Source organism: Umbelopsis ramanniana (genome assembly GCF_025399195.1).
Source record: "Umbelopsis ramanniana AG unplaced genomic scaffold K450scaffold_56, whole genome shotgun sequence".
NCBI classification, from domain to species: Eukaryota; Fungi; Mucoromycota; class Umbelopsidomycetes; order Umbelopsidales; family Umbelopsidaceae; genus Umbelopsis; species Umbelopsis ramanniana.
In genome coordinates, this window is record NW_026252142.1 from 58751 (window position 1) to 71126 (window position 12376).

The window sequence follows — 12376 nt, forward strand, 5'->3', positions numbered from 1 at the left end:
GCTTCTTGCTGCCGGCCTGCCGTCGGGATTGAGACCAGCTTGTATATTTGTCCAGGTGCTGGTGGATATATCAAACAACCAGACATCACCTAAAGATGTAGGCGTACCAGATATACCGTCGAACCCTCCAAGCACAACGATAATAGTATCGTTTATGATGGTTTGGGAGTGAGAATAGCGCAAATTGGGCATTTCATTTCCATTGGGGGTCACCAGCGAGGAGTCGCTTGGATTGGTACAGTTGAGTCTATACACTAGTTGAGGCAGATTGGGTGGTATTGATGCTGGCGATGATGGGGGATTTTCTGGTGGCTTCTCTTGTCGAAGCGCCAATGCATTCATAAATAGTTCTCCAGCGATAGTCTTTCCTCCCCATAGCTGTCATCAGGGAATTAACAAGCAGAATTAAACAATTTTTGGCAATTAGTATTAGTTTATTTCCCCTGACTTAGAGTCAAATCAATAGTATATTGAGAAATACTTACATAGGCTTGGCCGTTGGATGTGGTTGAGACAGCTGCTCCTTGTCTATGTACAACGTCTGGATCGGGTAAACTTAATTGAGTCCACTGCCGGCGAGCTGCATCATACATATATGCCGAGTTATTATTTTGAGATTGGGCCGACGGGGTTATACCGCCAACAATAAGCATTTGTTTGCTGCCATGATTGTCTGAGAAACCCACATGGTAGTATACACTGGGACCGCCTAATATGCTTTGCGTTCCTGAAATAGGGCTCCAGTTTGGTTGTTGTAATGGAAAAGATCCTGACAGGTTAAGGACTGCAAGATCAGATAGCCACAGTGGTGTTCTCGTAGATGCCGTGATCGAACTATCACCGCCATAAAAGTATATACTAAAATGGGGTTTTTTTTCAGATATTTTTGGTACCTTGACGTCTCAATGTCTTTTATATTTACCTGTTATCCATCAACACTGCTGAGTGTCCATATCGTCCGACAGAAGTGTAGCAGCTTACGGGCACATATAAAACCAACAGGTGGACAAGGAAAAAAACACTCCATATTGGTATAGCATTCTGCGATGGTAGAAGTATTCGAAACATAGTTTTTATGAATACCAGACGGTCATAGATTTATGCGAGATATGGTTTACAAGATATTGAACATAAGTATATGCTGGCAAATTTGCGAAAAAGTAGTGGGCAGGAAGGGAAGAGAGATTTTATCACATAGAGGCCTTGATGGCAGCAAAAATATATCACACGTTGATGCGAGTAGCAACTGCTTTTAGGTTCTTACACACAACCAGTTGACTGTTACGATCCCCTAGCCGTCAATTTTAAAATTTACAATTTCAAAAGCTAGCCCATCGTCATGAGAACTAAGCACCCATCAAAACCATTGAATACTTAATCCTGCTATTTGTGTCTTATTTGTATGGTAATAAATATTCGGTTCATAATGCATCCAGACAATATTCATTGAACCAGGAATAATGTGCGGTTTTAACAAAAAATGGTTTTGCCGATGTAAAAAGCACGACATAAAATGTGAGCTTCAAAGCCGTTCTTTATAAAATAGATGGGACAGTAAAAATAATTAGTGTCCTTTTTTATTTTATTATTCGGCTTGTCACCAATTGCAAGCAAATGATGGGGCAGCGATCCCGAGAGCATATTGATGCATGGGCTGACGAAACAGAATTCAAAGAGCGTGACAACCAGCCTACAAAGATAAGAGCCAGCACAGATGCTCTGTAACATTTGCTATACAAGACACCGTTCAGATTTTTCTTATATTGCCTCATGTAACGGCCAAGTTGTTTGCAACGGTTTATGACTGTGTTGAAGTGGGGATTTTCAGCCTCATTGAAGCACGGTCAATATGCAATTGAATAATCCATCTACCTGCACAATTTATACCATTCAAAAACACCTGGTGAATAACAATTTGTGATATTTTATTCTGCTTCCGTTTGCCTTAGACAACGCTCAGCAGAAAATTGCAAATTTAAATAGCTTACCAATATTGCAACGAGCAATATTCCCACTTTCAACGCAGGTGTCGATGGACCCATAAATTTTCCAGCGTTCGTTCCAACGTAGCCAAAAAAGACAAAAAAAAAATATGGCAGACATCGTACCTTGTAATAGATGTTGAAATAATGTTGGTCAGCTATGAGTCCCATCCACTCCTACTGAACGAGCTGACTAACCCGGATCTTTCCCTGGTCCGCGGTTTTTGTCGGCATTGTCGGTTGGCCTATGAACGGATCCGGCCGCTCATTATTATGCGTAGCCATGTTTTGAAAAACGCATAGAATGTTGTTCGCAGCTATCTCATCCCAATTTCATACGATGCATAGGTGGTACCTGAGCACCGCATGTATGGTCGTGATCGCCGTATTTGTTGCACTATATTCTTTTGGTCTAAAGCTTCTTCGCTTCATCTTGATTAGAGCCTTTCTATGACATTCGCCACAAACTTTTGAGGTGTTAAATTCGTCGATGATGGCAACTAAGGCAAACCAATTTCTCTTTACCACCTTCAGCAGGGGGTTTTTAACTCGCTTGACTGGTGCACGCACTTTTCCCTTCATGTCACCAAAGGCACCGTTCCGTATGTCAACCGACGGTAAATTTCATCCAGACCTTTCTGCCTTCCTTGGTAATTCTCATATATAGCTTTCTAAATCTACGGCAGGCGTCGTTCCTCATCGTCATTTCATTTTCTACTATAGTGTTATGATATCATAAAATATATCATACGAATGCTGTTGTGTTCCATGTTGTTTGTTCTTTATAATCCGTTCGTCTAGAGAATTTTCAATTTACGGTGGGACCAAAAAATCACCAACCCTGGTGCCAATCTGTTTCAAGAAACACTGGTGGTCTTCGTCTCCTATATTTAAGTGACTGTTGATAACGTATAATGGTTCTTATTACAAACGCTAACTTGTATTCATCCAAATTACTACCATGCGCTATGCGAAAGTATTTCACGAATATCCAATAAATTTGCTTGACCACTGATGAAAGATCTCGGGGACTGCGTTTTCCACCATGACGGGAATGGAAAAAGAAACCCCAACGTAACCAGATCACCCAACACTGTACTTTTTGATCAATTTGTAGACTAGAATGCCTGAAGCCAAGATTGCTCCCTCCATGCTTTCCTCCGATTTCGCCAACTTGGCCGTCGAAGCCAAGCGCATGGTCAAGAATGGTGCCGATTGGCTTCATTTGGGTAAGAAACAGTCCGGATTCCAACAGGCAGACTTCGCAGCATACTATTCATAGACCACTGACTTACAAACTACCGTTCTATGATAATCTTCTCTCCTCGAAAAATGCGTTGTTTTCCGACGTAGACGTCATGGACGGGTAAGAAGAGTTCTTCGAGCTTCGGCAATCATGCATGTCCGAGCATTTGATTGACCCTATGCATATCTCTTCCGCAGCCACTTTGTTCCTAACCTGACTATGGGAGCACCCATCATCTCCTGCTTACGCAAACATACAGATGCATTCTTCGGTAGGTGTTGATTGAATAGAAAGACGGTATTTTTAGGTGAACGTCATGCAGACAATTAATTGTTATTTGGCGGCCCGTCGTACAGATTGCCATATGATGGTGGCCAAGCCTGAACAATGGGTGGACGACATCGCCAAGGCTGGAGGAGAGATGTATACGTTCCACATTGAGGCCACCAAGGAGCCTGTCGCCCTCATCAAGCAAATCCACGCCGCTGGTATGAAGGCTGGTGTTGCCATTAAGCCTAAGACTCCCGCCGAAGTGGTGATTGGCGAGGTTGGCGAGCTTGCTGATATGGTCTTGGTCATGACAGTTGAACCGGGTTTCGGAGGACAGCGATTTATGGCCGAATGTATGCCCAAGGTAAAAAAAAATAATGATTCGAGAATGTTTTATTAGCGCGCTGGCGGGATTATAGGATGCAACTTGAGTGGCGTGCACTGAGTTTTCTGTCATCATCTAGAAGCGGCCTGTTTATGCAATCCAGGTACTTATATTCACAATTATGTAAACCTATAGGTTGAATTACTCCGCTCCAAATATCCCAATCTTGATATCGAAGTGGATGGCGGTCTGTCTTTGGAAACTATTGATGCATCTGCTGATGCTGGAGCCAATGTCATTGTAGCTGGAACCGGTGTATTCAAGGCTGAAGACCCAAGCCAAGTCATTGGTACTTTCCGCGAAAAAGTAAACACTGCACAGGCCAAGATTGCTTCTGCCGCACAGCAGTAAATGCCATACTGTTTATTGCATGTTCGGCTGATATAGAGCGCTTGAGCCAAAGTAAAAATAAAACAAATTGGGGTATACTGTCTACAATGCATCCACTCGCAACTTCAGCCAGGGAACTCTTCAATGCCTAGGCGTTGGTTCAGCGTGGTATTACGTTTTGACGGGGCCGGCTTTGAATCAAAGCTGGTCCTAACTTTCTTGTCGGGAGTTGGTGGTTGCGCAAATGTAAAGCCATCAATCTTCGCCTGTTGAGGAGTGACGCGACCTTTTCCCTTTTTGATACTATTCTTAATCTCTAGTTCCTCAAGTTGATCGAATTCCTCCAGATCCTCTGCTTTTAGAGTGATGGCTGATGGGGTGCGATTGAACATCTGTGGGTGGAAAAAACAGGTAAAATCGTGACGGCGAAAGATGGGAAGATCTTTGGGGGGGGGAGGGAAAAATCTAGCGGGGTCAATATTGAAAGTTTCAATCAAACTTCCCCCCGCCAAGACCAAAGGCCGCTAAATGGATTAAAAAAAAAAAAGTTGGTTAAAACATCATCGTCATATTCTTCTTCTTCTCTTCTTGTTTTTACCACTTGTTGTCTTTACCTGCTCATGATTTCAATACGGCGGTCGCAGACCTTGATTCTAACTGCCGCCATCACTTTGATTTTGCTGACGTTTCTTTCATGGAACGATTCAGATTATGTCCCCTATTTGTCAACGCCCGCGGATAGCAGCTACCAGGAAGAGGATGCCATAAGAGCAATTGATCAGCGGTATTGCGGTGGTCCTTGTAAATTCCTATTGCCGGTCTTCATTGTCGAACAAGGTAAGAGCAACAAAATGAATGGGTCCAGTCATATCACGCCATATCTGACACCGGTTTAATGAACTTTTAGAGTCAAAGGCCCAGATGCATTTCCGACAATTGGCTTTCACAGCCGGTCTTGTAAACCGCACCATAGTACTCCCAAACGTTGGTAACTCTCGTCTGGGAGCTTGTAACGGACATGAATTTGCATTTTACTATTCACACGAATGGCTGGACAACAATAGAGAGCACTTTAATTACATCACTCTTCAACACTTTAAGGCTTGGTTAGAGGAACGAAAAGCCGTGGGTCGAAAGCCTACGTCGCAAGATGTTACTCTGCAATTGGAACCTACTAGACGCCATTTCTCTGACGATCAGGTCAACTGCTGGCAGCCCTGGTTAAATATGGAAGATCTTCCCCCTCGACACTTGGATTTGGCTGATAGAGAGTCGTCGTCGGGACTGGAAATTCAGAACAAAATTGTTTCTTTCCTACAAGGACAGCCAACTGAAGAAGAAGTGGAACAGAATACGAGGATTGGTACCGACCTTGAAGTGCTCAGTGTTTTCTATGATCGAAGGTAAAGGATAAGCCGACCTGCCATGACTCCATAAAAAGAATGCAACAACTGACGTAACCCTATCCAAATAATTAGATTTCCATTCATCCAGAACCCCGCCGCCCAGACTGCTTTGTCTTACAGCGAACAATTAACGGCCGTTTCTCGTGATATAGCTGATAGCATATCTCCATACCTTGCTATTCACTGGAGAACTGAGCGAATAGAACCAGCTTACAATTTGGAATTATGCGCCCGCTCACTGGTGGATAAGATACAGGGCATTGCCCCTACTATACCGAACGTCTTTCTCCTGACCGATTACCCACACTTGTTGAACTCTTCCATTGCCCAGACCCAAAATGGAACCTCCACCTCATTCCGACCCTCTCAGATTTCAGAATCACATCATGCCGCTATACGCTATCTATACGAGCACGCCCATGTTATGCTGACGACGTTTATCAGCAATGACGAAGTTCCAAATGACCTTCCCGCGAACTGGACGTTGCTGCATTTGCCACTCGTGAAGAACGCCAACGGAGAGGTTGTCATAGGCGACAAAGGTGTACTCGGCATCATAGACAAGTTGATGGCTATGCAAGGACATTGGTTCTTGGCCGGCCAACCCGGTGTTTGTGGACGGTCCAGCAGCTTTACCAATCGCATTGTGGCTGAGCGGGAGTCTCTGTTGGATAGCGACCAGGCATCGTTCGGTAACGTTGTTGATTACTTCAATTTGCCAGATAAGCAGTGATGGAAAAAGTCAACATACCATCCTTGTTTCTCAAACTCTCTCTTTTCACTGTACACTACTTCATCAGTTTGACATTCTTCCCAAACATTGTTAATTCTTTTATATATATAGATGGGGGCGTTCAGTTCAGTTATGTTACGAAGATAATTTCTTATAGGAAATGATGCTAATATAACTTGTCATAGCGTTCTAACATTAAATTGGTATAAACTTACTACCTTTTGCTGACCTTGAAGTCCGACTTGATGGTATCAATTGATCACAACGGCGATACACACCTCTTTGCTTTCATGCTGTACATCTAGGCCGCTATAGGATCGTCAGCAATCCACGTGAAAGTTTGAAAAAACGATCGCAATTTTTTTTTTTTTTAATTCTCACCATTGGTATAATGATTGACGTTTAGTTAGGGTTTTGAGGAAACTCAGCACAACCGGCTTTAACGGGAGCCTCAGCATGGTCAAACCGGTGTTTTTGTACCTTCATCCACTACAATGCTTGTGATAAAATAGATCACAAACTACAACTTGTCCCTAGTGGTACTCGCTCTTCAGAGTTCTAGTAGAGCAGACCGCAATATAGCAACGTTACCGTGGGCTGTCTTTACATCACCTGGTTAGCATGACTAGTCTTGGGCTGCTGCGTCATTCATGAATTTTATTTTTACAATTGCTATAACCTAAATCAGCAGGCTAGTGGATGTTGTATTAAAGACGAGTCAAATAACTCCCCCATGCAGCCTATAGCGAATAAAATATAATAAAATCTTGGCACTATTATTACTTCATTGCATAAAGTCCATTTATAACCATTCATGGCTGGTTAAACCATGGTGCCTCATCATCCAGTATGCTGTGCTCTATTGCCCTTTGCATTGCAAGTTGTTTTTCTCCAAGTTAGGTATTTTCACAGGTTTTAAAAATTTCACTGCATGGTGGTGGCACCCAGATCACTTTCTATGAAACTGTTTCCATATGCTTCTTCACAGAAAGCTGATACTTGAGTGCTCATTCGTCAAAGCAATCTGAAAGCTTTAGGGTATGGTGCATATCATCAACCGCTATCTTTTTATTCATAGGAAATAAGTGGGTTTTCATAACCATTGATAGCTAATTTTTTTATTCTCTTACTGACCATACAAATGCTTGTGTTTCGGCACTCCCACCAGATTAGCAAGATTTTTATTATATGCCTGTGCCGACTACAGCAGAAACAAAACTCCCGATACAGGTTGAATGATCTTATGACGAACGAAGGCATGCAAACAATGCCTTGTCATGGTTTTTTTTTTCCAAGTCTTTGAACGTATCGTTCAATACAGCAAGAAGACACAATCTGATTGTAGCTATTAAGTCACTGGTGCAAATGATACCTCTTGACGTCAAAATTTTGGGGGAACACAAGAACACTTTGAAACACTCACAGACATATTTCTTTCTCTCACCCGTCCTTTTCAAGCTTATTATCGCATACCTCATTCCATGACGAATGAACCCCCGAGAATCACCTCCAAAAACTCATCTCTGGGAATCAGTCAGGCATTAGAAAATGATCAACCCAAGAAGTTGCGACGATCCACCACCATACTGTCGGAATCCTTCAAGGAACCCTCGGAGCACGACACTTGCTTCGGTTGGGCAGGCTTTTACATATCACTGTACTTCAACAAGGTAGCTGTACATATGTTCGGAGGAGTAACAGGTTGGAAATGGTACAACAGGTATGATTTGATCGGTACAGCTGTAGACGTTTGAGTTTCATTCCACTGACTATGCCTTTAGAATTGACGAGTTGGTTATATTAGGCGCCTTACCTACGCCGACGCAAATCAAAGAAATGCAACAACAACAGAACTTGAAAACGGTCATCAACCTTTGTGCAGAATTCCCTGGATACCGTGGGTTATATGGGGAACTCGATATTCATCAACTGTGTTTGGGAACAGCCGATTACACTGTGCCCACTCTGGATAAAATTGAAGCCGGCGTGTTGGCCATCATGGAGATAGCTGATCATGGAGAAGGAAGCGTCTACATACATTGTAAAGGTGACGTATATCTATTTTGGTGGGTTTTTTGTTCTTGCATTCCAACTAACACTTTTTTGTCTGCAGCTGGAAGAGGTCGGAGCGCAGCGCTTGGTCTGTGTTATTTGATACGGAGATACCAACTGAACCCACAACAAGCACAAAGTGTGTTAATAAAGGCACGGGCGCAAGTGGACAAAGAGCTCTACCATGCAGAGCAGATACGAATGTATTACAAAAGCATTATAATGGAAGCTGAAGCCGGCAGAATCCATCGAATACCATACACTTTTATGTAGCATCCCATCTCACCAACATAATACAATACAATATCTCAACAAATTTTGGCCTTCGTATTTTTATTTTTTTAATTTTCGGTATGAAAAAAAATCCCTAGTACTGCGTTCTCTCTCTGTCAACCAACCATCACAGCCATGTCACTAGCTTATGCTTGTAACTGCCTGAATGTTCGGTTGCATGTTGCTTCTACTATTGATTCGTCAAGCTCACTGACTGATGAATTGGGCTCGGAATTGATGGGATGGAAATTGTCGCTAGGTGTAGGCGGCATTGTCATTGTAAGTGAGCGCTGTTCGCACGGGCCGGTGTGAGTGGGGTTTGTAACCCGTTTACGCTTAAACAGGAGCAAAAGCCTCTGGTTCGACTGCGACAAGTATCACATGCGCCGTCCTGGGCAACCCTATCTTGCCTTGTCTGCGGCACCCAGGATATCTTTTCGATCCTATTCGACGATCAGATTACGCGCCTGGATAACCCCGACTGGGACTCGCTGCTTATACCCGAAAGCAACAGTATCATCATACATGAAGGTTTAAAGGTAAAGAGTTCAGTGGCCGACCAAAAAAAGAAGGATAGATAAATCTAAATATGCATGGCCTTTTTATCACAGGATGCAAGCGAGATTGAAGCCCTCAAAAAGCTACCCAATTTCTCCTGTACCTTCCAATTAGTGATACGATCGCCCAATGAAGCCCAGGCTAGTCATGGTGAGTGTGACCTTTGGCCGCCAACGTGACTCATTCACCTGAAATTAATATGACAGATGGCAAAGAACAATTAGATAATCCACAGTACAAGGAACTGCGCGAAAAGCTACAGCTGACCCTTGATGAGCGGATGAAGCTTGAGGAGCAAAAAACCCGTGAGAGAATTGCTGCCTATAAAAAGCAACAGGAGGAGAGTCTGGCTGCCATGAAAAAAACTGCACATGAAGAGTTGGCGATGCTCGAAACCATCATATCGGAAGCGCTGCATACGTCGCAAGTGAAGAAACCCAAATCGTTGGATGAGAAAAAGCACACTACATCTGAATCTTTAACATCAGGCACGGGTGAAGGATCTATGAAAAAAGGATCATCACGACAACGGGTCCGATTTGAGGAGTCTGATCAAAACACTGCAGGTACCGAATCTGGGAAAACGCACGAGCAACCTTCCAACCTTGGTAAAGCCATTCAGAGCCAACGAGACATTACAGGAGACACTGTAGAGGCCGATGACGAGGCCAATGATGAGATTATGGAGGACGGAATGGAGGACAATTCTGATGGTAATAACACAACTTTGCATGCTTACAAGTGGAATCTGAAACTAACTCGAGCTTAAGATGAGGAAAATGTCTTTGAACTGGACGAAGAGCTAGAGACCCGTCCTGACGGGGTCGCTGACGATGAAAATGCAGAAGATGGCGTGGAACCTGTTGATGAAGAGCAAGACGAAGTTGCGGAAAGTGTCCACGACCTGAAGGCATTCAGTTTACCTGCCTCCAGCCCTCTCCTTTTGAAAGCGCGCCGAAGGAACTCACAAAAGTATCCAGCGGGTAACATGTGGGACGAAACACAAGAAAAGGTTCATGATACCCAGGATGACCCTGTTTCCACCCTGTTTGCCACATCATTGCCTATCAACATCACCAAATTTAAAGGCAAAAAAGCTGTACAAGCAGAGGATGATTCCAAAAACAAAGCAGTACCTTTTGGCACCACGTATGATCCATCGCTGAGTGAAATGGTCGCGATGTCAGCTCAGCTGCAATCCCTTCCTGGACCGTTCGACCGTGCGGTGTCCGAGGAGCGCTTCAAGCACGATCATGACGATGACGACGATGGACCCATGATACCACCTCATATCCTCGCTGCACAGGCGTATGTGGTGGAAGGAGAGGAGATATACGGTACGGCACCTGACACCGATCGCTAAAGGGTTAATCTCCGACCTTTCATTGCTTGCTTTCCTGCCCTGGACCTTTTTTTTTTTTTACCGTGCGTAGTTTGACCAAACTACTTTGTAATAGACACAATCTCTTTATTCGCATTCATTCTTCCTCTGTTTAATATACTTGCTTGATATCCTCCCCCCGTCATCTCAACTCTCCTTCTAATGCAACCACGACGATTACAACGAAGACCCTCCAGTCGGTCTCGTTTTAGGGAATCTTCCAGTACTTTGCATCGACTGCCCCCGAACTTACGTGCAAAAGTGCTGGAAACTTATACCATGATCAAAGAATATGACACAGAAACAGGAAATAAAATAATAAACGATTATTTGATCTTGGAGGAGATCGGTCGTGGCACCTATGGCAAAGTCAAATTGGCTCAAGACTTGCGAACAAACGAGCTTGTGGTAAGGCAGCAGAGCGGGTTGGGGTTGTTGGGAGCCGCTTGATTTGACACTGGGGTATTTTTTAGGCTGTCAAAATTGTCGAACGACATTCTAGGCGGAAACACTTGGAAATGAATCGATCCAGCCAAGACCGTTCACGAGAGGTCAAGTCAGGTCTTCCCTCCAATCAAGGCAATATTCTAAAAATACAACGAGAAATTGCAATATGGAAGCTCTGCTTTCACCCCAATGTAGTCAAATTAATTGAAGTCATTGACGACCCCTCAAGCAAGAAAATCTATCTGAGTAAGTGGCATGCGCTAAGTTGAGCTGAGCTGAGCTGAGCTGAGCTAATCTGAACCGACCCCCATCATTTTTTTTTTAGTTTTAGAACATATGGAAGGAGGTGAAGTGATTTGGAAAGACGATGATGATATGCCAACGTTACCTATGCAACGGTCCAGAGCCATCTTTCGTGACATAGTAAATGGGTTAGATTATCGTAAGTTTAAAGTCATTTTCATTTTGTATAACCCATACGACACAACACGTACTTACCATGGACCCACGTATTGCATGCTTTTTTTTTATGCTTTGAATTTAACTTTAAAAAGTGCATTATCGCGGCATCATTCATCGGGACATCAAGCCTGCCAATCTACTTGTACATAGTGACGGAACGGTCAAGATCTCGGATTTTGGGGTATCTTATCTTCACCGAATATTTATGGATGGCGCTGAAAAGGCAGAAGAAATAGATCGAGAGTTAGCCAAAACAGCTGGCAGTCCTGCTTTCTTTGCCCCTGAGCTATGCTACACCGGAGATCAGCGCGATTCAACGGATGAAGCAGCTATGGGTGGTGGTGGTGTGTTGGCTGCCCTCACACGGTCCCGCTCAGCCAAAAGGTTGACAGGTAACCGACCAAAAATTACCAAAGCCATCGATGTATGGGCCCTTGGTGTTACCCTGTACTGTCTAATTTTCGGCCGATGTCCCTTTGTTGCCGAGACCGAATTCGAACTGTTTAACATCGTACCTAATGAAGAACTGCAGTTTCCACATGACGACGTTGACCCAGACCTACAGGATTTACTCCTCCGATTGCTTGACAAAAATCCCGAAACCCGTATCACCTTGGAGCAAGTTAAGGTAACATTGATTTGAGATACGCGGTGCCAGTCAACATGAAGGGAACCCTGAATGTTAACGTTCTTTGCCTCGGTTTTTATCAGTTTCATGCATGGGTCATTGAAGATCTACCCAATCCCGAGCAATGGATACGAGACACTGAGCCAAGTGGTTATCACGATGATGATTTTGAAGGAGAAGAGGTGGTTGCTGACCATGTACAGGTAAGTTAAGCTTCAAGGCA

General features: G+C 43.7%; 7 protein-coding genes across 7 annotated transcripts; 6 read left to right on the plus strand and 1 right to left on the minus strand.

Annotated features, from left to right (window-relative positions):
• Positions 1-1826: 1826 nt before the first annotated feature.
• K450DRAFT_254278 (uncharacterized protein) lies at positions 1827-2234 on the minus strand. Its single transcript, XM_051591179.1, has one exon. The coding sequence runs from the start codon at positions 2151-2153 to the stop codon at positions 1926-1928; it is 228 nt and encodes a 75-aa protein (XP_051441936.1). The 5' UTR covers positions 2154-2234; the 3' UTR covers positions 1827-1925.
• A 506-nt stretch (positions 2235-2740) lies between these two features.
• Positions 2741-4286, plus strand: K450DRAFT_254284 (uncharacterized protein). The gene is made up of 5 exons (XM_051591180.1): positions 2741-3211; positions 3336-3348; positions 3426-3499; positions 3585-3862; positions 4019-4286. The coding sequence occupies exons 1-5, from the start codon at positions 3106-3108 to the stop codon at positions 4232-4234; spliced, it is 687 nt and encodes a 228-aa protein (XP_051441937.1). The 5' UTR covers positions 2741-3105; the 3' UTR covers positions 4235-4286.
• A 486-nt stretch (positions 4287-4772) lies between these two features.
• Positions 4773-6593, plus strand: K450DRAFT_254290 (uncharacterized protein). Its single transcript, XM_051591181.1, has 3 exons — positions 4773-5050; positions 5121-5616; positions 5692-6593. Exons 1-3 carry the CDS (start codon positions 4834-4836, stop codon positions 6350-6352), a joined length of 1374 nt encoding a protein of 457 aa, XP_051441938.1. The 5' UTR covers positions 4773-4833; the 3' UTR covers positions 6353-6593.
• Positions 6594-8082: 1489 nt separating this feature from the next.
• Positions 8083-8738, plus strand: K450DRAFT_254298 (uncharacterized protein). Its single transcript, XM_051591182.1, has one exon. The coding sequence runs from the start codon at positions 8189-8191 to the stop codon at positions 8675-8677; it is 489 nt and encodes a 162-aa protein (XP_051441939.1). The 5' UTR covers positions 8083-8188; the 3' UTR covers positions 8678-8738.
• K450DRAFT_254299 (uncharacterized protein) lies at positions 8458-10114 on the plus strand. Its single transcript, XM_051591183.1, has 4 exons — positions 8458-8956; positions 9022-9216; positions 9289-9385; positions 9460-10114. Exons 1-4 carry the CDS (start codon positions 8813-8815, stop codon positions 10002-10004), a joined length of 981 nt encoding a protein of 326 aa, XP_051441940.1. The 5' UTR covers positions 8458-8812; the 3' UTR covers positions 10005-10114.
• A 574-nt stretch (positions 10115-10688) lies between these two features.
• On the plus strand, positions 10689-11309 carry K450DRAFT_254307 (uncharacterized protein). The gene has a single exon (XM_051591184.1). The coding sequence runs from the start codon at positions 10779-10781 to the stop codon at positions 11064-11066; it is 288 nt and encodes a 95-aa protein (XP_051441941.1). The 5' UTR covers positions 10689-10778; the 3' UTR covers positions 11067-11309.
• K450DRAFT_111645 (uncharacterized protein) lies at positions 11084-12238 on the plus strand. Its single transcript, XM_051583931.1, has 3 exons — positions 11084-11309; positions 11389-11505; positions 11618-12238. Exons 1-3 carry the CDS (start codon positions 11135-11137, stop codon positions 12166-12168), a joined length of 843 nt encoding a protein of 280 aa, XP_051441942.1. The 5' UTR covers positions 11084-11134; the 3' UTR covers positions 12169-12238.
• Positions 12239-12376: the final 138 nt, after the last annotated feature.

What these genes read in the sequence shown, in the direction of transcription:
- K450DRAFT_254298 (XM_051591182.1), top strand. Translation starts at nt 8,189, where the DNA reads ATGCAACAACAACAGAACTTGAAAACGGTCATCAACCTTTGTGCAGAA.
- K450DRAFT_254299 (XM_051591183.1), top strand. Translation starts at nt 8,813, where the DNA reads ATGTCACTAGCTTATGCTTGTAACTGCCTGAATGTTCGGTTGCATGTT. An exon ending in TCATACATGAAGGTTTAAAG is followed by an intron (nt 9,217 to 9,288) that starts GTAAAGAGTTCA and finishes TTTTTATCACAG; the next exon opens with GATGCAAGCGAGATTGAAGC. An exon ending in TGAAGCCCAGGCTAGTCATG is followed by an intron (nt 9,386 to 9,459) that starts GTGAGTGTGACC and finishes AAGAACAATTAG; the next exon opens with ATAATCCACAGTACAAGGAA.
- K450DRAFT_254284 (XM_051591180.1), top strand. Translation starts at nt 3,106, where the DNA reads ATGCCTGAAGCCAAGATTGCTCCCTCCATGCTTTCCTCCGATTTCGCC. An exon ending in ACATACAGATGCATTCTTCG is followed by an intron (nt 3,500 to 3,584) that starts GTAGGTGTTGAT and finishes CCCGTCGTACAG; the next exon opens with ATTGCCATATGATGGTGGCC. An exon ending in TGGCCGAATGTATGCCCAAG is followed by an intron (nt 3,863 to 4,018) that starts GTAAAAAAAAAT and finishes GTAAACCTATAG; the next exon opens with GTTGAATTACTCCGCTCCAA.
- K450DRAFT_254307 (XM_051591184.1), top strand. Translation starts at nt 10,779, where the DNA reads ATGCAACCACGACGATTACAACGAAGACCCTCCAGTCGGTCTCGTTTT.
- K450DRAFT_254290 (XM_051591181.1), top strand. Translation starts at nt 4,834, where the DNA reads ATGATTTCAATACGGCGGTCGCAGACCTTGATTCTAACTGCCGCCATC. An exon ending in GGTCTTCATTGTCGAACAAG is followed by an intron (nt 5,051 to 5,120) that starts GTAAGAGCAACA and finishes ATGAACTTTTAG; the next exon opens with AGTCAAAGGCCCAGATGCAT. An exon ending in AGTGTTTTCTATGATCGAAG is followed by an intron (nt 5,617 to 5,691) that starts GTAAAGGATAAG and finishes CCAAATAATTAG; the next exon opens with ATTTCCATTCATCCAGAACC.
- K450DRAFT_254278 (XM_051591179.1), bottom strand. Translation starts at nt 2,153, where the DNA reads ATGGGACTCATAGCTGACCAACATTATTTCAACATCTATTACAAGGTA.
- K450DRAFT_111645 (XM_051583931.1), top strand. Translation starts at nt 11,135, where the DNA reads ATGAATCGATCCAGCCAAGACCGTTCACGAGAGGTCAAGTCAGGTCTT. An exon ending in AAGCAAGAAAATCTATCTGA is followed by an intron (nt 11,310 to 11,388) that starts GTAAGTGGCATG and finishes TTTTTTTTTTAG; the next exon opens with TTTTAGAACATATGGAAGGA. An exon ending in AGTAAATGGGTTAGATTATC is followed by an intron (nt 11,506 to 11,617) that starts GTAAGTTTAAAG and finishes AACTTTAAAAAG; the next exon opens with TGCATTATCGCGGCATCATT.